Source organism: Uloborus diversus, chromosome 1 (assembly GCF_026930045.1).
Source record: "Uloborus diversus isolate 005 chromosome 1, Udiv.v.3.1, whole genome shotgun sequence".
NCBI classification, from domain to species: domain Eukaryota; kingdom Metazoa; phylum Arthropoda; class Arachnida; order Araneae; family Uloboridae; genus Uloborus; species Uloborus diversus.
Window position 1 is genome coordinate 111,259,291 of NC_072731.1, and position 23,453 is coordinate 111,282,743.

The window sequence follows — 23,453 nt, forward strand, 5'->3', positions numbered from 1 at the left end:
ATTGGTTGTGATAGTGTCTATCTAGTTTGATAAAAATGTTCTGCAATCTCGATGATATAAATCTGCTTCTGTTAAGAACTCGGAAAAATCTAAATCACGGAATTTCAGTTTTCAGTGTTTTCGAATCTTTGAAACTTTTATTTCTTCAAATAAAGTTTCTGTCAAAACATTAGCTTTTATCTGGTGGCTGGCTACACTTAAAATTACCCTTTAAAGCACTCATAATATAAAAACATCAAAATATGTTTTTGGAAAAAGGATTTTTTTACGTTTTCAGTTTAAGGATGTGGTACAGTGTGCTCCGAAAAGAAAAAATAACAGCTATAACGACTTCACTGTGTTGGGGTACAGTTGATCACTGACGAAACTGCCCTCGAAACAGCAAGAAATCATGACAGGCGTGTACTTTCCCCTTCCTTCTTTTCATGCTGAGCACACAATGGTAGAAGCAGATGTACGGACGCTGAATTGCTTCCTTTCATTTTGAAAAATATTTCAAAATTTCTAATTTAAATTAAAAACATTTTTTTTGGGGGGGGGGCTTTTTTTTTTCCTGCTACAATCAAATGTAAACTCTGAAAAAATCCCCCCTCTCTACGAAAGTAATCTTTTTTTTTATTTAATCAATCGATAATTCACTCCTGGGGGGCAACAAGTTCGCCCTAACATAGCTGGAGGGGGATTTTCTACGTGTTTTTTTTACCGAATAAATAATTGCAATTGTTTTTTACAATTTAAGAGGTCATGGGAAAGTCGAATAGTACTCGACTCGGACCAAATAAAGAGAAACAAAAAACTTTTTTTTTTGACAAATTGACCCATAGTTACTGGTGGGGGGGGAGAGATTTTTTGGAAATCAAAATAATGAAACAAATACCCTGTAAAGTTCCCCATACCCAACCCCACGAAAGTAATCTTTTTTTTTTAATTTTAACAATCGATATTCACTTCTGGGGGGGGGGCTCCCACATTTGCCCCAACATAGCTGGAGGGGAAATTTGCTACGTGGTTTTTTTTATTAATTTAATGTTATTATATAATTTTTAGCCATTTCACTTATCATGTTAATATTTTTCTTTTATTTTGACCTTTCATCCACCCATGCAGCGTGTGACCCAAAAATAGTGGGCGGAAGGGGAGGGGGATTAGAGCCAAAATTTTTAATTATATTTTTTTATTATTTTAACCGGCCAGCCGCCATAAAACAGATAAACCGTGTTTTGGGGGCTCAGCTCTTGGTCTACAGGAACGACGAGTTCGAACTGAAATATTCATTTTGTGTTGAATAGTCCATTTATTGAGAAGGCTATAGTCTATATCACATTGCGCTTTGACTAATAGGAGTGGAGCAACAATAAGAAATGTAATGAAAACGGGAAAATTTATATAATTGTATAAAATGCTTAGAACGCCGAATACACGTACATTTTTGAGGTAGACCGTGCAACGCCTGGCAATGCAGCTAGTAGACTCATAATTGCTGGGGAGGAGAGATTTTGTTTTGCAATTAAAACAATTAAATGTATGCTCTGTAAAACTCCCTCCACGAAAGTGATCACTTATTTTAAATTTAATCAATCGATAATTCACCCCTGGGGAGGGAGGCACCACGTTGTAAAACCGTGCACCGCGTAACAACCCCCTCCATAGGTGTGAGGTCAAATGGGAAGATTTTGCGCCGGGAACTTTGGGCGCCGAGCGTTTTGGGCACCGAGCATTTTGGGCGCCGGGAACTTTGGGCGCCGAGCGTTTTGGGAGCCGGGAACTTTGGGCACCGAGCATTTTAGGGCGCCGGGAACTTTGGGCGCCGGCAAGCGAATTTTGAAACCCTCTCAATTACAGTGCATTGGCGAAATTCGGAAGCTGCCAAAATGGTTGGCGAGAATTTCGCAGTGCTGCTCTTTGCGGAGCGCAATGCTGCTTATGCTCTGCTCAAGCGCCTCTGCTTGCAACCTGTGTTTGAAAACCAAGTTCATTGTAATAGTCGCGATTGTCATAAAGTTCTGTATTTTTAAAACTCTGAACGATATTCTTGGTCTAATTAAACAATTATTCGAACACAATATGTATCAAGTTTTTAAATGTTGCAAGTCGTGTATGGATATTACGCTAGTTAAATTTTGTATTGAGATTGAGACTTATACAGGCCCGTGTTCAGAATTTCTTAAAGGGAGGGGTTCTGGTTTCAATGTTTTATCGTTCTTACCTGCACTATCAGAAAAATACAACAGTGGGTCAAATAATTCATTTCTGTTTAATGGCTACAATGAGGGGCATAGCGGTGTGTAAAGGAGGGGGGAGGTTCAAATTCGCAGAAGATGTGTTTTTAAGTGATGTATTACCAATTCTATTATTGTATATTTCATATACAGTAAAGCCTAGTTTTTATTTGGCTCATGTTTATCCGAATCAAATTTGTCCAGTTAAAAATATATACTTACTTAAATAATAATTTAAAACTGTGAGTGTAAAACAGTGGTGATACTAGAAAATAAGTTTTAAGGGAGACATGTTGATAAAAAATCTAACCTGATAAGGGGAGTCGGGGTTCTCCCCCGGAAAATTTTGAAGTTTTTAGTATTGAAAACGGAATTTTAGACGGTTGGCTCCGCGGAAATTTGTAGAAATTAAAGGCGTAAAACGTGATTATAGGCCTTATTTATTGACGTTAGGGTAAGGAATAGGGCTCAGGGACTCTCCTTGATCTTTTTTTTTCTTGAAAAATTGATAGAAATTTATTTCTCCTTTCCTTTTCAAATTTTCTAAATTGAAGTTCCAAAAACGCATTTGCAGACAAACTTTAAAGATTTTTACGGGGAGGGGATTTTAAATCTGTCGCCTGGGGATTTTTCTAAAAAATCCTAAGAAACTTAAGCAGTATCCTAATATATTAGAAACGGGGGAGGTTCAAAGGTTATTCCACTTACATTTTTAGTAAGTTTTGTTTTAAAAACCTAATTTTTGATGATATTAAAAAAAGGCGGTTCGAGGACCCTTGCTCGAATTTTTTCTGAAACTGGAGTTTTAAAAACGCAGTTGTACGACCATATTTGGAAACATTAGGGCGTTTTCCACACTGAAACAAAGCCAAACCCGAGTTAAGGTGATTTTTTACATTTTTAAGCGATGTTGTTAGATATTCGGGGACTTTTTCTGGAAATTTTGCAAAACTGTAGATCTGGAAACAAAATTTGAAATGCTCCATAATGATATTGCATGGGCCGGGAGGGGGGGGGTCGGAGGAGAAGCACTTTGAAGAAGACTTTCTTATTTTCAGACGAACTAGAAAAAAGGAAAAAAATTGCTGGGAAACTTCAAAGATAATGTTTTGTTTTTTTAAATACTATAAACAGACTTTTCAACATTAAAGTTAGTTTTAAATCAAATTTACTTTTCTTTGGTTTTTTATTATGTTTCTCCAATGGGAGGGGTTTAACCCCTAAAACCCTCCCCTTGGACACGGCTCTGGACTTATAAATTTTGTTTACAAATGCTACTTGAGCAGTCGTGAAAGCTTGGCTTCATCTTCATACGTTATGGCTTTCATATTTTAACTCGTATTATATTTAAAATCCTTGAAACTTATGTATTGTCACATACAATCTTATTTTGTGAAACAATCACGAATTTTGTTAGCGTTACTGAAAAGTTGTTATATTGTTGACTAATATAATGTAAGAAATATATGAATGTTTTAGTATATATTTGACATTTCTTTTAATTCAGTACTGATTCAATGTATTTCAATTCGTAAATATACTTCAGTTTGATTCTTCTGTGTGTTGAAGTTACGCATAATTCAAATTACAGACGATATTCCTTTCATATTTTCCGAAAAATATTAAAATGCATTTTACTTATGAGTTAATAACTAGTTGGGTTGTGGAACAGTCAAAAAATATTAAGAATTTTTCCTACCTTTCCTACAATCCTACTGTTGATTAAAAAGTTAAAGTTGAAAATAAAGAATGATAACGGAATATCATATCAATTTATTTTAAATACTAATAAAATCTCGGTTGTGTTTCTTTAAAAAAAACCTATATTGTCCCCTCAAAGCAACAGTAAGATATCTTAGTGTTATATCTGTGATTAGGTATGTTACTGTGTTCTGAAGCTATGATGTATTTTGGTTTTGCATTAAAAAAATCCGAGTTTAGACCAAAATATCTAGGACAGCATCTTGACAAGTAAAAAAAAAAATTCTAAAGATGGAATTGCAGATCTACCATGTTGCAATTGTAAGGGGCTCCCAGGACCATAAGGCTATAAAGATGATTCAAAATTGCAGCCTTTTTTTTCTTTTTTTTACTTAGTTCTATGATAGACAAAGACTTAATAAACTTTTTAGAAATATCAATATTTTGAAATTGACCAAACTAAATAATGAGATGGGCTGGTCATTTCTCAAGAATGGAAAATGACAGAGCTGCGTTGACGGTCTTTAGTGCGGTCCCATTTGGACAGCGACCAATAGGTAGACCAAAAACAAGATAGGTCGACTGTGTGAACTCTGATTTTGATTTCAATAAAATCAAAAACTGGAAGACAACGACAAAGAGGAGGACAGCCTGGCGGGATCTCTTGAAATAGGCCAAGACTCGCAATGGGCTATGCAGCCAATTATGATGATAGTTACAGACAAAGGGGTCCCCAAAAATATATTTCAATGGGCCTCTTAAACCCATAAATCAGCCACTGAAAACTAATATTCTGGTAACTCTGAAGTAATTTGAAGTGAATATTTACCAAATACTTGAACTACCTATAATGTGTGAAAAGGTAATTGTTTCTTATTCACAGTAATTATTACAATTGGCTAAAATCACATTGGTTTGCTTAAGACATGAATAAGTACAGAAATTCTTAATTTCTTAGTATTCCTGAACTGCTAATACTTCGTATAAGCAGGCTTGTCATTTCGAATTTTTCCAGGGTTTGAGGGGTGGGAGAGGGTGTTTACTCAATGCAAATTTTATTGCAAAAACTACAACCCCTTATATGTAACATTAATTTCTCTAAGCTAGGGGTGAGGCAATCGACCCTCCTAAATGACAGGCCTGCTTATAAGAAGTTTAAATTTCGACAGGGTCAACAAGAGGCCATGTCTGCCTGAGGTAAACCTAACCGGCAGCTCTGTAATGCTGTGATTAGGATTTGCGTAGCCTTCACAATATTCCCAGGTTAGGTTTGCCCCAACTATAGTGGGCCTAGCTTGGAATCCAAGTGATATATTTATGGAGGGCTGGCAAGCCCTAGCTGACAAGGGGTCTACAGTGACTCCCAACTTTTAAAGAAAATTACATTGTTGTAGAAAAACATGTATGGAACAATTCAGCAGTAAGTCATCCAGGGCTAAAGTAGATATGCAATATACCGACAGCCTAGTTATGACATCCAGAGACTACAGTTTCATCATTGTTATGGACTCATCAGTCTGGAACAGTCAATAACTAAGCTGGAGGCAGATGTCATCTCATTGATGCTTAGAGTGCCAACAGACTGGTAGCTAAATTAAAATTAACACACCAGCGAGAGTACGCAGCAATAGTGTAGTTCAACTCGTCAATTGAAAGCAAAGCATGGGTCGTCAATTGAAAGCAAAGCATGGGTATAAAGCAGTTTACCACCTTTTAGCCAGGGCTAAGGTAGAACTACAGGCAACAAACGGAAATCATCTCATTCAAGCTGAATGAGTCTCGTATCTGCCTCTCAAGCTCAGTTCTTGAATATTTCAGACTGATGAGCCCATACCAAGGATGAAACTGCAGTCTCTGGATATCATGAATGGGATGTCAGTATATTGCATGTAGTTCTGCCCTAGCCCAGTCTTAAGGACGGTAACTTTCTGCTTTATACCCATGCATTGCCTTCGATTGTTTAATTGATGCACACCACTGCTGTGAACCCTTGTGATTTGCTCAATTAAATTTAGTTACCGGTTTGTTGGCACTCTTAGCTTCAATGAGATGACATCTGCCTTCAGCTTGGTGATTGACCATTCCAGACTGATGAGTCAATAACAAGGATGAAATTGCAGTCTCTGGATGCCATACATGCATAATTGACAAATGTGTAAAAAAAATGTTTTTCTTCAAATCTTGCTCATAATCATCATTAACTTTCAAACTGGAAGCAGCAATCAAACAAAATGTTAAGTTCCTGTCTTGAATCTTGAAAGATATGCGGGGCTTTCTTGTAGTTTTCTCAATTTTTTTTTTTTTTTTTTTTTTTTTTTTTTTTTTTTTTTTTTTTTTTTTTTTTTGGATGCCATATCACTTTGATCTGTTTGATTCTTATTTCACTGTTAATTAGCAATTGCAAAAAGTTTTTATTTCGAAGCAACTATCATTAAATGAAATAAACTTACTAGCAGCAAGTTTACCAATAAGACAGGTAATTTAATTGATTTAATCTGCCATTACTAATAAGCCAGCTAGTGTCGAGAAAGCAGGTGGTAACCAAGGCTGAGGAATTGGAGGGAAAATGACTCATCATCCGACTCTTTGACTTTGAAAAGAATAAGGTTTTGTCAAAATGTCTTTTGTTGAAAGGTTCTTCATTCATAAGGGCGTAAGGATTGGTAGGGGCACCATGGGCTCTCACAACCCTTTGCACTGAATCTTATTTAGCTCTCTATTCTGCACAAAGTATGAAGTTGAGAAGACGATTGAATGTCATGGAGAACGTGCCATATCTTGCGCTCACTTAGGCTTCAAATCTGGCTCTTCCCCCAATTTTCCTTCCACTTCCACAGTGCCATGAATTCAAAATTAATTATAATGCAAGAATAATTAACTGCAAGCTCCTTCTGCAAACTTATATGGATTGCTTTGAACCTAAAAAAGAAAAACATGGGTGGCTCACAAGTTGTAGGGTGCTTACTTTGGCTCAAGAGCCTCCCCCCCCCCCTCCTTTCCCCCGACTACCAATCACTTCTGAAGTGCTCCAAATTCAGAGTTAATTACAAAACAATATGAATAGCAACCCCTTCTGCAAGTTTTCCGGATTGCTTAACATGCCATGAATGTAAGGGAAAAAAACGGAAACGAACAAGTTCAAAGGGTGCACGAATGCACTAGCCAAGGGCACTCACTTTGGCTCCCCTCCCCCCTCTAACTTAACTATCACAGGTGCTATGAATTCAAAGTCAATTATACAATATTTGCTGTAAACTCCTTTGATAGGGAACATTTTAATATAATTAAGATTTTGGTGCAATCTGCAAATTGTTATCAATTATCAGTTCATTCAAGCAAAATTAACAAGGCCAAAAAAAAAATTTTTTTTTTAGAGCTCTGAATATATTATTATCATTAGCATACAAATGAACTTACACCTATTAGACTATAATGATTTAGTACAGTTAAGGAGTGACACAAGCTCGGAGCATAAAACAATCGAAATGGAACAGCTTACAGTTCCTGGGGCCAATGACTACTGATTGCGAGTAGTTGGTGGTAGCCAAACGTGTCATTTCAATTTTTTCTAGGAAATGGGGGGGAACCTTGGGCGCCGAGCATTTTGGACGCCGGAAACATTGGGCGCCGAGCATTTTAGGCACCGGGAATACTGGGCACAATATGCTCGGCGCCCAAAGTTCCAGGCGCCTAAAATGCTCGGCACCCAAAGTTCCCGGCGCCTAAAATGCTCGGCGCCCAAAAAGTGCTCGGCGCCTAAAATGCTCGGCGCCCAAAATGCTCGGCGCCCAAAACGCTCGGCGCCCAGAGTTCCCGGCGCCCAATAGTCGGCGCCCAATCTTCCTAGACCGGGTGTGAGGGGGGGGATTGCTGCGAGTTTTTTTTATCGAATAAACGTTCAAACTTTTTGCAATTTAAACAGTCATGTGTAAGTTAATACTCGACGTGGACCAAATAAAGAGGAACAAAAAAAAATTTTTTGGCAAATTGACCCATAGTTACTGGGGGCGAATTTTTTTTGGAAATCAAAATAATGAAACTTATACCCTGTAAAATCCCCCCCCCCCCCCCCCCACGAAAGTGATCATTTTTTTTGAGCAATCACGATCGGTGGCGGATCACCGCATAGGCGCATGAGGCGATAGCTGGGGCCTCGAAAAAAGCAGGGGGCCTCGGAGCTGCGAAGTGGACTATCCTCAAAACCAAAATTTTTTGTTTTGAGGATTTTTTGCTGACAGCCATAATTTTGAGTGGAAAATGCTCAAAATTCATGAAAATTGATATTTAATCATGAATTTTAGGTGCGGGCTGATTGCTTCCAATAGGGCCCCCTAAGGTTTAGGGGGCCCCTGGCTTCAGGTGCCTTTGTTTGGATTTTCCCTGGAGTTTAGATTTTCCTCTTTCTTCCCACAATTTCAGCATAAAATTGTGTTTGTAAATCCTCGACAAAATTATTCTGATAAAATGCACAGTTAGTCTTGCTTGTAGGCCCGGATCTGCGTACACGCAAACCCCGCAGTGCAGGGGAGGGGGTACACGGCCTGAAAGGGCCCGACGTCCCAAGAAATTAAAAATAAACAAATAAAAAAATTAGCACTAAGTTCTTATTAACGGTACGAATGTACACTGCTGGCCTCTGGGAGTGGCCCTACACAGTTTTTGCAGGGGGCCTCAAAAATTATAGATCCGGCCCTGCTTCCTAAAAGAACTTTTCCCGTTCCAAGTAGTTCTTTGACCACTTACTAGTTAATAAGGAGTATGCATCTTGTTTTAAAAAAGCACTATTGATAAACACATGATGATATTTGCCCCCCCCCCCTCCCAAACAAATGATAATCAGTCGTCATTTTTGTGTCAGTATTATATCAGTCCCTCAAAATATGCCAGTCGTCATTTGTGCGATTTTATGCCCGAGTCGGTGTTTATCTAAATAAATAAGGGAAGCAGGCAGCAGGATTTATAACATGGGGTGTAAAACTCGACCTTGGAATGGTCACTTTTCTTGACGAACAATTATATTGCCTTTCCTTATCTAGAATGCTGAAGGGAGAAGAGACAGATGTGGGGGGTCCACAGATTGAAGTCGTTTTCACACGCCGGGCACAGCTGTGTTTTCTTTCTTTACTTTTTGCAAAGTTTCACGCTTTCCCACCAGTAACCAACCCGTAACAAGATAGTTTTATGACGTATTTAGTTAAATAAGTCATTTGGAAAAGGTGGGAATTTTTTCTTTTTCTTTTTTTGGAGGAAGAACGTTCGTCATTCCCTGTTTTGATTCGCTCGTGAACGTACTTTAGCTCTGTGTCTTCAATCAACGACAAGACCATTCCTTTTGAGATAAGTTTAATATGTTTTAATAACTATTTAATTTTTTGAATTATGCTGCAATCTTAGTGTTAAATGATAAATTTCGAAATATAATAGGCTACAATTAATGTGGTACAAAGGTATTGCTTTTGAAAAAAAGAATATTCTGTTAATTCTTCTTTAAATTATATTTCCATTACAGAGAAAAGGACCTTTTGCCAATTCATTACAAATACGCTTTATAAAATTACTATAAAAATTTTAAATGCCTTTTCAGCGAAAGTAGTTGATTTTGAGTGTTCTCCTTCTTTCACTGGTGCCATTTGTTTGTAATATATTATACAATTTCAACTTCATTAAGATTGATTTACTTATTAAAGACAAACGTTTTATATAAAAACTGTAGTTGGTACAAACCTAACCTGATAGCGTCGTAATGCAATAATTAAGATCTGCGTAGCTTTAATGCTGCCAGGTTAGGTTCTCCCCAACTATTGAAGTGTTTTCAGTTCAGGAGTGTACATTAACATTTTCCATGTACTAAAGAGCATGTTTCACTGCTTCAAAAAAGAAAAAAAATTATGGTAATGATTATAGAAAAAAAAACATAGGCTTTAAGATTTGCTTGAAAACTTCTGAAAAATCAGAATTTTCAAACATTAAAAGAAATTAAATTATGAATTTTGAATTTCAGAAGTACATAAATATTTCAGGAAAAGTAAAAATATGAGAGTAAAAATTTCACTTGGATTCATCATAGTTGCGCGCGAACTCATTATACTTTTCTCATCATCACTCTATTTCTTAGAGTACGCCTTAAGATTACCATCGGAGGGCTCCGAAGGCCGATGAAATCTTTGAATTTCAGAAAATACTCGAGCAAGAGTCCCCGAACAAACTTTTTCTTTAATATCATAAAAAATTAAGAATTTTAAACAACAGTTAGAAAATATTTAAATGGTATAGCCCATGCGTAAAAAATATTACTGAAGTTTTTAAGACCATAGTTTTGAAAAAAAATTTCACTTTCATTCCGTCAGGGGGGGGGGGGAAGAGCCCAGTACCTCTTTCCGTAAAATTTTTTATCATGTAAATTTTGTCTGCAATTGCGTTTTTGAAACTTCAATTCTGAAATTGGGAAGGGGCAGAGAATTGATTTCGATCTTTTTTTTTTTTTTTTTTGAATGATTGGGGGTACTCCCTGGGCTCCATCCCTTACCCCTAACGTTAAATGGCCTATAATCGCGTTTTTAAGGCTTCAATTTCTACTACTTTCCGCTGAGACAACTGCCCCCCCCCCCCCAAACATCAGCAAAGAAAGTCTAAAATGGCGTTTTTAACGCTTCAAGTTTCAAAAATTTTCCCGGGGAGAACCCCCGAACTCCTCTTTCCTTAGCAGATCAGAAGTTTTCTCTCTCTCTCTCTCTCTTTTTTTTTTTTTTTTTTTGCTAAGTGCATCACCCTTCTTGGACTTTTTTCTGATGGCACCACTAAATTTTACTTGCATTGGAAAACTGGAGAAAACTGGGATTTTGCTAAATACCCAGGGGTAGGAATTGTTCCTGAAATTCCTAAAATTTCGAGTTTTGTCCTAAAATGTCTATAATGTTCACACTATATTCCCAACTTGTGCAGAAAAATGAAACTTTTCGTGATGATACGCCTGTATTTTAGGACAAAATAAACTTCGTAGACCTTAAGAATTTTTTTTTTTTTAAAGAAAGAGATAGTCAGGGGGCTACGGGGGAAGAAACTGCATTTTGTGATAAAATTTTGAAACTTGGCATGTTTGTAGACATTGTATGTAGAAATATTTTAGGAAGAGGAGGCATTCCAAAATCCCCCCCCCCAAAGCCCCCCTAACGGTCATTTTTGGTCCAAAACCAAAAATGACGATTTTGTTCAAAAAAAAAATATTATAATTTTTTAAATTATTTCTTGTATCACTCCATAGATGTTAATTATATTTTTTACCATTTAAAGCTCCATTAAGCGTCTAATTTCTGAAACAACTTCACAAAAACTGGTTATTTAAAAAAAATCGATATTTTTAATTTGTAAATTCTCTGACGTGAATTTTCCCCTCTCATTACATAATTAGTGGTTTCTAAATCTAATTAGGACTATATCAAAATAGTATTCCAGTTATCCGAACTCTAATCGCCCGAACTGTCCAATTATCCGGCCATGATGCACCTCGTTTTTTATTACTGATCAGGCATAATCGAAACTATTTCCAAAGGGTATAAGAGAATAAGGATTTGAAGGAAAATGGGTGAAATTAATGTCAAGACAACATAATTTTAATAGAAAGAAATTTAAAGTTTGAATTAAAAATGTCTTCTTATTTCTATAATTACTATTGTTGCCGTTGTTAATTCTCCGTTACCCGATTGATCACTAGTAAGCTTTTACTCATTTTATGGGAAAAAAAAGCATGCCTAAAGTATTATAAAATGTAACTACTTCTTACAAAGAGATTCACATCGATGCAATGAAGACACTTTTGACACAGAAGTTTTTATAACTTAAAAATCCGAGAAAGAAAGCAGCATCCCAATGTTCAAATTTTGAAGCACCGTATTAAAGCTGGGGCTTTTAATGTTAATGTTTATTAGATCACAGCTTTCAACCAACTTTATATCTTTTCTGAACCTTTGAAGGAGTTGATTCTGTGTTTTTTTAACATTTTATTGCTATTTTTAACGATATACATATATTTTTTAGTAAGTATGCTCGATGGTTACCAGTTTTCATGAAAGATCTTCTTTAACCCACAAACCTTCCAGACGTACACAAAGCCTTCGAAGAAGGAATGTTTGTTGTAAAAAAGACAATAAACGTATTTTCTGTAATTGGATTGGACCATACTTACATGCAAAAGCAAAACAATGCGGTGATGAAAGGAGACGGGGGTGTTATTGGTCTATTACAGATCAAACTGCATTAAGAAGATGGATGTTGGTTGGTCTTGAAGTTATCGATTTTTTACACAATTTGAAAAAGTTACCTCGGCTCATTTAAAGAAACGCTGTATATACGCAATGAAGAAATATTAAGTTTCCAAAGCCTGTTTTCAAGAAAGTCTTGAAGAGTCAGGCCTTGAACAGTAATAGCTGAACATGGAAATCCATTTTTTGAACCATCGAAAGAATTGTTCTCATTAGAGAGGAATATGGCAGTAGACGTAGAATGTGGAGCAACTCATGAAGATTGGGCAAGTTGGGAAAAAAAGTTACAACAAATTCATAGAGAAAGGAATTGTGACTCAAAAGTCACTTCATATTCACGGTTAGGAAAAAGAAAACCTTTTAGTCTTTCATTTTTACAGAAAAACCAGTAAGTCTGTTTAATGAAAAGATTAAAATTCAATGGAGATTCATTTTCAAAGTTTTTCATTATTTGCGATATCGTACATTTAAACCTGGATGAATTTCTCCTCTATGAAAATCAACCTCACCCTCCATCGATTTCAATAAATGGAGCTCTTTGAACGGGAAATAAGTCTAGTTATTAACATTCCTGCTCAATGAATTAAGTAATAGTATTACTACTGATGAAGACTACTCGAGAGAAGACAAAAACGTTTTGAGAAAGGATGCTGGAGATGAAAATTATGAATGCTAATTTTAGAATAAGCGCAGAGTTGTGCATTGTGATGCTATTGTCTATGATGGTTCTTTCATCGTTCACATAAAACGACCTAGGACCGAAATTTTTTTGTTTTAGTACTGAAGTCTATTCAGGATACAGATGCAAGACATATAAGAGGAATAGGAGAAAGATATCATTTTGGAGAAAATGGTTTGCTTCCAGAGAACTGGATCACTTTCTTCCGGAATGCAGATAAGAAGACAGAATTGTTTTTCATGATTGCACTGCCTATACCATCTTGATTTGCTCTTAAAGATTCAACGGAGATTTTCATTGAATACAACACCTCTAGCGCCATCAAATCAAGAGGAAGCTGATTGTAGGATCTTCGGACATGTTTTTGATGCTGCAGAAAAAGGATACAGAAGCATATGCGTAAGAACTGTTGGCGCCCGCTGTCATTTTAGGCATATCATACTTCCATGAGTTGTACAAAAAGGGGAGAAAGATGGGGCTTACATTTGTAGTTGGAAAACACTTTCGACTAATACTAGTCCAAGATTTTGTCACGAATTCGGTCAGCAAAAAGCAGTTGCTTAAAGAGGGTTCGACTCATTCTCAGGATGTGACACGACCTCTTTGTTGCAAGTCGGGAAAAATTGACGATGTAGAAAAGATGGAAAGACTATCCTGATTGGTGCATTTTTATACCTATCCTAACCTCAAAAAAAAAAGTATACCTGATTAAAAATTTCAAATATCATTGCTACTCGTCTTCATGTAATTTCCGTCTGTAAATGAAGCTAGAAAACATTTTTCCACCAGCAAACAAAGATCAATGATCAACTTATCACCCACAGCTGAAGCCCTTTGGCAACTTATTTAGTGCTTATCGAGGTAGATATCAATGGGACAGTGTGCCTAAAAATTTAGTCAGAACTTAAATTCATGATTTTGGGGTTTACGGTAATTGATGAGAAGCACGTTCTTGTTTGTTTGAGTTTGCCCGCAATTTCAAGTGCTTAAAGCGAATTTATGTCATGCATGCGTAAAAACAACTGCTCTCAAATAACTTGTGGGTGCTTCAAAAACGAACTTATCTGCACATCGATGTGTAAATACAGCAAAGGAAAATGCTATGTATCTGTGTAAATGACTTGTAAATTCAAACGTTTTAAAATTATTTTCTGTATAATCATTGTACATATCACTTACTCAGATTTGTTGTAGTTTTAGTCGTAGTTTTTGCAATAGTGAGCTATATCTCAATAAATAACAATTTTATTAATAATAACAATATTTTTATCTTTATTAACATAGCACTAAACTTCTTATTGCAGTAATTAATAATTTATTCCTCCTACATCGTTTAAAGCATAGAACAAACGCTTCAAATCGTCTGAGAAAAAACTTGAAATTTGTTTTAAAGCGCTTAATAATAAATTTTGGTGTTCTAATAACAAAATATCCGTGCCCCCCCCCCCCCCCGCCCTCATTTCGCTAGTGCAAATATAACTTATAAAACTGCAGAATGTGAGTCAAACTTCCAAAAAATTTCGAAAAGTTTTCTTTTTTGATTTGCCAAAACTGAAAATTGATTTCGTTTTAACTAATCAAGGTATTATATTCATTCTTAAGTAACAATTAAAATGTTTGTTACAAATTTTGAAAAAATCACTAGCTTTGTTTATGATTTTTATTTCTAGTTTTATTCTTAGTTTTGTAATCGGTTTTTATCGGTAAATTTTAAAACTTAATGTTCGGATTTTCTAATGTTTCGGATTTCTGGGGTTCGGATTATTGGGTTCTACTATAAATGAATTGATTTTTCTTCAACATAGTACTTTAAAATACATAAAAAAGCATTTCTCAAACAACTCGTCCAGAAATGTTCAAGACTTTAGTTAGTTAAAGTTTTGTTAAAAAAAAAAACAAAGTTTTTGAAATTATTTTGAAAATTAGGAGGTTAAGAGATATTTTGATGGCTTTTTACGCTTTAGTAAGCATATTAGATATCACAAAAGAAGAAACAGTGGGTGTTTTTCAAAAAATAAAAAATAAAAGTAGTTTTGGATTTTTGACCAAAAATGGCTGTTATGGGGGTTTTGGGGGGATTTTAAAATGCTTCCCCTTCTAAAAATGTTTAGAAGGACATTGTCTACATGCATGCCAAATTTCATGATTTTATCACAAAATGCAGTTTTCGGCTCTATTTTCTACCATAGCCCCTCTACTAAGAGAAAAACCTTTGCTGCTACTTTTTTTCTAGAGAAAGGCGGGGGGGGGGGGGGGATACAGTTAACAAAAACAAATGCTCAATATAAAACTGTTTTATCTATACTTTCTAAATCTTGCAGTCATTCCTCTCCTACAAAAAAGCTATAAAATAAAATAAGAACTCAAAAGCACTTGGTTCAAAAAGTATACTTAAAACAAAAGTTAAATGGTTTGTCCCCAGGTGTACTGGGAAGATTTATTTTTATAGTACTTACATTGCGTTGTAGTCTGAGCATTAGCTTGTTCTTCCAATACAAAGAGTTTGGTGCTTTGTGTTTCTGTTCAGTGAAGTTGGATAATTTCTTGCATATATAATTTTTAGTCACTAACTTTTTGTTGTAAAAATGAGAATAGTAATTTGTTTTATTAAAGGGCCATGGGAAACGAAATTCTCTTCCTTGTGGTTGAAAAAGCAGGCAGAAAGAGATGCAAAATAAGCACATATACAGAAAGGGATGAATTTAAAGCATTTTATTTTCACGGTATTGTCTCATGCTGATGCGGCGAGACATAAGAGGTTGACAAGTAGCTTGAAAAATCAAACTGTATTTTAAATTCCATGTTCTTTGTCTTCTACTGAAAACAAATTGATTATGATGAAGCAATCCAAAGTTTTTTATTTCGAATTCACTCCAATATAAAATTTCGTAATCGGAGGTTTTCTTATAGTTTTAGCTGTCATAGAAAACAATTATTTATTTGCATCTTCAAATGGTTTATCTGGAATTTACAGAGATATTTTTGATGATTCTGAGATACTAAAAAGTATCAGATTATCTGATAAAAAGAAAAGTATGCAATAAATTTTGGACTTGCACCTTGCACTCTACTTTTAATCCCTCCTCATTAAAGACATTTTTTCAACAACAACAAAAAAAAAAAAATAAAGAAGCAATTGGACATATGTACATTTATTTTTACTTCATACTGGTCACTGTGTTAAAGAATAAAAGATTGAATGCATTGTATTGCAATTTTCAAGATTGAATTTGAAACGTTTTATCATCCAATGCGAAAATCAAGCTTATAAATTACGTTTAAGTTAAAAAAAAACTTGATATTGGTTGTCCTAAAAATTACTAAGCTTTTAACAAAATTACGTCCTAAAATTTTTGAAATCACCACTCCGACCCCTGTAAATGCCAGAAAGCGGGACTCGGAAAATCTCTCCCCCTGTACTGGCTAAATTACGAACAAATATAGGAGGCAAAATTTTTTCACTATAATGTGTATTTTTTTTGTCAGAAATGGTTTTTTTTTCCTGTTAAATAAGAATGTAACTGCCCTCCCCCCCCCCCCACAAAGCTTGTTCGTGTATCCAAAAAATAAAAAAAAGTTATAATTTCCTGCATTGTTAATATTAGTAAGACTATTGTTTTTGTTGTGAGGGCCTCGGGATCAGGCTACGCCTGGGGCCTCACAATCCCATGATCCGCCACTGATCACGATTGCTTATTGCTTTCATTTGACTGTCCTTGACGTTACGGTTCCTTTTTCAGCTTGGACCAGGGCTGCAGCACCACCGTCCACCGGCGGCGGCGCGGCTGGTCCTGAGCACTGTCCACCGGAATCCACTTTTGCTGGGCGGTGGCGTCCATGTCCTACACACGCATGCTCATACACACTACCCCTACGCGCGCACGCCTTTACACACATACACACGCCTACGTTCACACACGTAAGCCTACACACACAACTATACACACGTAACCACCCAGGAGGAGGGACATGCTTGGGGGGGAGCCGTTTCTAGAAACAATAACTGTAATCAGTAGGGTCTTGTCGCAACTCGTGATTGCGAAAAACATAATTTGAATTCAAAGTTTCGGAATTCAAATTAGAATTAATTGGGGGAAGTAGGTCACAGATTTTCCTTTTTGTTTTTTTTTTAAGTTTAATAATCGATACTTTACCCCTGGGGGCCACCACTTTCGCCCCCAACATAGCTGGGGGAGAAATTCGCTACGTGTTTTTTCTTATTAATTTAATGTTATTATATAATTTTTAGCCATTTAACTCATCACTTTAATATTTTTCCTTTTTTTTGACCTTTCATCCACCCACGCAGCCGTGTGACCCAAAATTAGTGGGGGGGGGGGGGGGTTCGAGCCAAAGTTTTTAATTGTATTTTTTTATTATTTTAACCGGCTACAAGCCATAAAAGAGATAAATCGCGTTTTGGGGGCTCAGCTCTTGGCAGAGGCGTAGGAAGTATATAAACGTAGGGGGAGCTGGGGCTTATGATAGGGATTCAAGGCACAGTAGCAGTAGCGCCACCAGATTTTTTTTTTTTTTGGCGGGAAAGGTCGGGGGGGGGGGAGGGGATCACTTGAAAAAATTTTCTTATTTGAAATGATTATCGATCCTTTCGTCTTCCTCCCTTTTTCCCAGTTATGTTTTCAATCATATCTAATATATAAATTGAGGCAGTGAGAAACAAAAAGGGATGTTAGTGGACATCTTCAAGTTTTGAGTAAAACGCGTTTAAAGATAACGTCTCAGGTAAGTCTTCATTAATATTTTTTCTAAATCATGCTGTACAGCAGCACCAACCAGCGCTACTAGTTTTTATCTCTCACCCCAAGACAGAGGAAAGGTTCATCTACTATTTGTACTGGTTATCTCCAAATTTTTAATTTTGCTATTTACATCCTCTTGCTTCTCACCGCCTCAATAGTATATGGAGATAATGAGGTGATAAAACTTCAGGTTTTTTTGGAAGGCGGTCGGTCCGTTCTCGAAGATGAGCACATATCAATAGGGGGGTCCTGGGGCTTTAGCCCCAGAAAATTTCTGAAATCTTAGTTCTAAAAACGTAGTTTTAGACGGTCTTTGGTAGTGCTAAGGAGAGAAAAAGTTGGAATGCCCTCCCTGGAAAATTTTCGAATTTATGTCTTTAAAACGCGAATTCAGACCATATTTATCACGTTAGGAAAAATGATATGACTCAGGGATTGTCCTCGATCGATTTACATCTCTTTCCCAATATTTCAAAATTGAAGTTCTAAAAACGCAATTGAAGACAGTCTTGAATGATGTCAGGGAAAGGGGGAGGTTCTAGGGCTCTCTGGAATTTTTTAGAAACTGAAGTCTTAGAGAGCGTTCCTCAATGAGGTTATTGGAAAAGATTCCTTCTCCTTAAAGTTTTAGAAATTGTAGTTTTAAAAACTGAATTTTCATCCTTCTTTTTTGATATCAGAGAGGAGTTTCGGGTGTCGCTCTCCGAAAATTATTCGAGATAGATCATATTTGTTAATGTTAGAGGCATAGCAATGTTTTGAAATTGAACGGAATATTATATAATCTACCATGTTGTGGAGGGCAAGGTGTTCAGTCATGGGTTCTCTTCCGGGAATTTTCAGGAAATCGCTCTCTAAAAACGAACATTGCAACGCTTCTTAATAATTTAGGAGGTAGGGGAGGGCTTTTGCAGCGTGGCATTTAGAAGACTTTCTTTTATGAGAACTAGAAACAGAGGAGAAGAGAAACAGTGCGCCTGAAATGTGTTTAAACAAAACGTTCGTTGTATAGTTCAGATAAATGTTAGTAAAAGTGCTTCAGAGAAACTATGAAATATTGTTGGTGCTTTTTTCTAAGAATAATAAGTGAAAAGGAACATTTTTAATCGTGAAAATGGATATGAAAAAGTTTCCCAGAACCTCAAACAGTTTGAGGGGTGCTCGAGTGCTCTCTTCCACATGCATTTTTTAGCCTGAAAACATATCTGTGACAAAAAAAAAAAAACCGCTTAATTTTGAGAACACAAAAAAAGAAGAAGAAATGTAACTTCATAAAGTCTAAATGTTTAAAAAAAAAATTGTTTTCAATATACTCGCACCGCATCGTAACAGTGTTTACAATTATTAAAGTTTTTTTTTTTTTTTTTTTTTCATAAATATTCTAATGGAGATTTCACCGATTTTGATTAGTGAGAATTTTTGTTTCTGTGTCGTAGTACCTTAGAATTCTTAAAATTATATTTATCTTTGCAAATTTTTAACTTCATGAAAAAATCAATCCCTCACGGTTTAAATATAACAAAATAATGGATAAAAAGGTTTTTTTTTTAGTTTCTACCGTGGGATAGTTCTGGAAATTGTGTGTGTAGGTGTGTGTGTGTGTGTGTGTGTGTGTGTGTGTGTGTGTGTGTGTGTGTGTGTGTGTGTTTTATCACAGCAATGATATGTATCCGCAAGAGTAATTTCTGGGTATGTTGCTGATTTAGGTTGTTTCTCCTGACAATATTTTTAATCAAAAATAATAAATATAATTTTTATAGAATTTTAAAAATTTGTTCGAAGAATATGTATATCAGGCTTTTAGTCTATGTCACATGACAGAAGATCACTTTTGGTTTCGATAGACCATTGAATAATGATATTTTCGCAATCTGATCGTATGTTTTGATCGAAACGTGTAATTTAACACCCGAAACATAAGATCATAATCCCCCCCCCCTCGACCAAAGATTTTTCTTTGGTCGGGGCTGAACTTTTTACGAAGAAATGAAAAAAATAAAAGACTTTTCTTCCTCAGCATTGTTTTTTTTTTCTTTCTTTCTTTTCTTTTTTTTGATAATTGCAATAAACAAAAATATTATATGACCACTCAGTATTTTAATTTAACTTTCGTTTCATATTTTGCAAGTTTGTTTTAATCAACGAATTTAAAAGGATTCGCCGGAGATTCTTTAGATAGCGTCCGGAAGGTCAGATTATTTAAAATGAGATAAGTCTCTGTAAAGCTAAAACTGAGTAAGTTGTTTACCTTAGAAACCTTCTTTTTGATACGTGTCTGGAGCACCTTCATATTTAAATACAAAACTGGCTCACGATTATCTCTTTTTAGTGAAAGTGTGAGATACAAATGGCATGCAAAACTAAGAACATAAACTGAGCTACAGTGTAATGTATAATACACTTGCGAAAGACGAGCTCAAAGTGGAGAGGGCGGAAAACACCCCTATGTAGATAACTTGTCTTTAATACTTTTCTTTCGGGAATCGAGAGGTTTGAAAAGAGGGAAACCCAAATGTACTGACCGTACTGACCACTCCATCTCTCGCTTTTCTTTGTTGGTTATTATGTGGAAATTCCTAAAAAAAGGTAGAACTCATTTTTGAAATCAGGTTTGAGGTAGACAATGTCTGAAAAAAGCTATTCGCAACTCCAACGAACTATAGGGGGCACTGAAGTCACTGTCTAATGGCGGAATTGAAAACTAAAACAATCGCACATGGTAACGAAGAAAATGCTAAAAGTGTTGTGATTTTTGTTCGTACGTATGATTTTTTCGCTTTATTCTTTTTAAATTAATTTTCAAAGTCTTGTGGATATTCTGGCCCACGTAGAAAGAAATGAGAATTCAAGAAGCATTACTAAACGTCAAACATTAATGCAAAGTACGTAGTTCATAGTTCTAAGCAGCCATTTTCACGATGTTGAATTCGATATTTATCAATTCTTGATAAAACTAAATAATAATTGTGGCCTGACAAGAATAACAATTAATGCTAGAAAATTTAATATGACATTACAAATTATTACAAAAAGAAGATGATACTTCTTTGCTTTGCTTTGGCTAGCACTTGTTTTCCATTTGTAGCTGAGTTATTTCTCTTGAATTCCCGAATCGGTTAATTTAAAAATTTTCTGTTTCGATTTTTCTAATTTCTGAGTTACGATTTAATTGTGTCATGTTATGCAAATCATCAACAAAATTCTCACGGATATATGGTTGTAGTTTTCTTTTCAGTTGATTGACCATTATTTCCTTTCACTTATCGAATTCTGTAATCTTACTACCATTTTATTCCACTCATGATAAAAATTAAAAATGGTTTAACTAAAAACGCGAAATCTCGCCAAGGCTACTTTGCTCGCACAATACCAAAACTATATAACCCTAAACAAATTTGGCGATACCTTTCAGCTGAGAATAAAAGGAATAAAGTAAATTCTTTCTCGGTTATTCATTTTGTTCTACGATAATATATTCAAGAAAATATTTTGCATACTGTCCATTCCAACTAAATGCTGCTGTAAAATATGGTAAGTTTAATTAATTTAAGATTTAAAAAAAACCCATATTCTTACGAATTCATACAAAACAATAAAATTTTTTACCTTGTATAACGTTATCCAAGTTTGTTAATCCAGTATTTTCGCTTTCACCTATTATTAAGGAAATAATGAAAACTTACATTATTTTGAGGAGCTCGAGAATACTACTAAGGGTCGAATTAATTTCTGTAGCTGAAAGCAAACTAAGACACATCGATTGCGTTAATAAATACTCAGAACAAACTGCCTGTGTTTACGTCAACAGACACACGTGGAACGCTTCATTTGCAGTTTTGTAAATCACCGCAAGGTAGCGTATTCGAGCGCTGGAGTTCCGAATACGGTTAGAATTTTTCCGGGGGAGCTGAGCCAGTCTGAAATATTATAGAGGGAGCTCAAGCTCCCCCGCTTCCGACGCCTATGGCTCTTGGTCTATGACAAATTACTCTGATTCACCAAACATTAAAATGCACTTTATACGTTCTATCGTGTTTGGTTTACCTTTTCGCATTTTTCAGCTGCTATTACTGCTGGCTGCCTGCAGCGCTCTCTATACTTTATTGAGGGTATGCAGTCTATCTCCATGATTGAGGGATTCTTAATTAACTTGTACACTTAAATTTTTAATGTTTACATTAGCGGGCCTTTTTTTCTGTCATATTCAGCATTTGATACATTTTTTTAATTGAAAAAATATTACATTTATAAAACTCGTAATCCCCCTAGCGGCAGAGCGAAATATAAAAGTTCCATCATAGCAACATTAATGAAGTTTTTTTTAAAGATGGCTATATTGGTAGAGCGGTAATTTCTATCTATCTTTCCGGTATTCATCCGTAAATATTTTGTTTAAGGCTCAAACCGTTGAGCATTTCGTTAATTTTATGAGCCATAAATTCTTCAAAATGCTCCTGAGGTTTGTTTTCGCATCTTAGACCAGTTATGTATCTTAAATTTTGAAATATAAATAGCGAAAGAGACATGGCGGACAGTGCAAGTGAAAGCGACAGTGGATCTGTAGATGGATTGTGTACAATTCCGTTCTCAATGACAAGAGAACAGTTCCAGAAACGCATTGAAAGTCTACAGCAAGAAAATAAAGTTTTGAAGTTAGAAGTCGAAACCTATAAATTTAGAATCAAAAGTTTACAGGAAGAAAACAAATATCTTCGTCAAGTCAGTGTCAATATTGTAAGTAAAGTTTATTTACTTATGTGGGCACTATTTTATTAATTATAATTTTTGCAAGAAAATGAAAGTTTCTCTTGTAAGTAAATCTATCTGTGTCATGGCTCCTGGGTAAGACTCAATCGGTGATAAACATTGCATTGTCAAATGTTACAATATGTTACTCTTTTTGTACGTAAAATGCGTGTTTAATTCCTCTTGTTTTGAAATGTGAATAGATCATTTTATAAATACAAATGTGACGACCAGCAACCATTTTCGGAATTTTTTTCTGACGATTCAATAACTTTAAGGACAACATTACAGCATCGAGATTATTCAATCATTTGATGTATGTATACGTATGCATACTCGTATTTTATCATTTGATAAAACTGAAATTTCATTCAGCAAAATGAGAATGTTCCTGCTTCCAAAAATTTTAGTTCAAGGCGTCCCTGAATGTGTGATCTAATACCTATTCCTCCTTCAGAAATAGATAATTTTTAACCCAAATTTGTGTATGATCAGGCTCATCATTTCAAAGTCCTCCTGGAGGAGGCAAAGGGTTTGTGTTCAATGCGTTTCATAGGAGAAAAAACAAAATACTTGTAAAAATGCTTAATTTTGTGATGTTTCTAAAATCCAGGCCCCTTGGATCACCTAAATGACGGATCTGTGTATAACATTTTAAACATTTAAAAACCTTTTATGTATCATTGAAAAAGGAAACAAGCCTTTCAAAATTGCTATATTTCGTAAATTTTCAAAATTTTTTAAATTATTTTTTTCCCACTACTTGTACACGACTTATACACATACTAAACAGACACGAAAACTATTTGCCTTCTTCCTCAATCGGGGCAAATTCATATGTAGTCACGTATCCTCCTCGGTTATGACCAAAGACAACCTAAAATTTAGTTTTTAGATTTCCAATTTTGGAAAGTTTCCAAGACAGGAGGGGTTTTGAAGTTGCAATGAAAATGCATAATAATTTTAAGCTAAAATATTTTCCGAAATCCAGTCGTGTTGCAGTGAAGAGGGGACAGCAGGGAAGCACCCCTCCCTCTCAAATATGCCTGCATTTACTGATTCCCCCAGGTATTTTAAGACGGGAGTAATG

General features: G+C 35.6%; 1 protein-coding gene across 1 annotated transcript in view; it reads left to right on the forward strand.

The window, feature by feature from the left end:
• The first annotated feature begins 21,952 nt into the window (after positions 1–21,952).
• The window catches only part of LOC129231383 (coiled-coil domain-containing protein 6-like), a 52,970-nt gene continuing 51,469 nt past the window's right edge, over positions 21,953–23,453 (forward strand). The window contains exon 1 of the mRNA XM_054865684.1: positions 21,953–22,351. Within this exon, the coding sequence (XP_054721659.1) occupies positions 22,142–22,351 (210 nt within the window). The 5' untranslated portion in view covers positions 21,953–22,141. The remainder of the gene's footprint in view (positions 22,352–23,453) is intronic.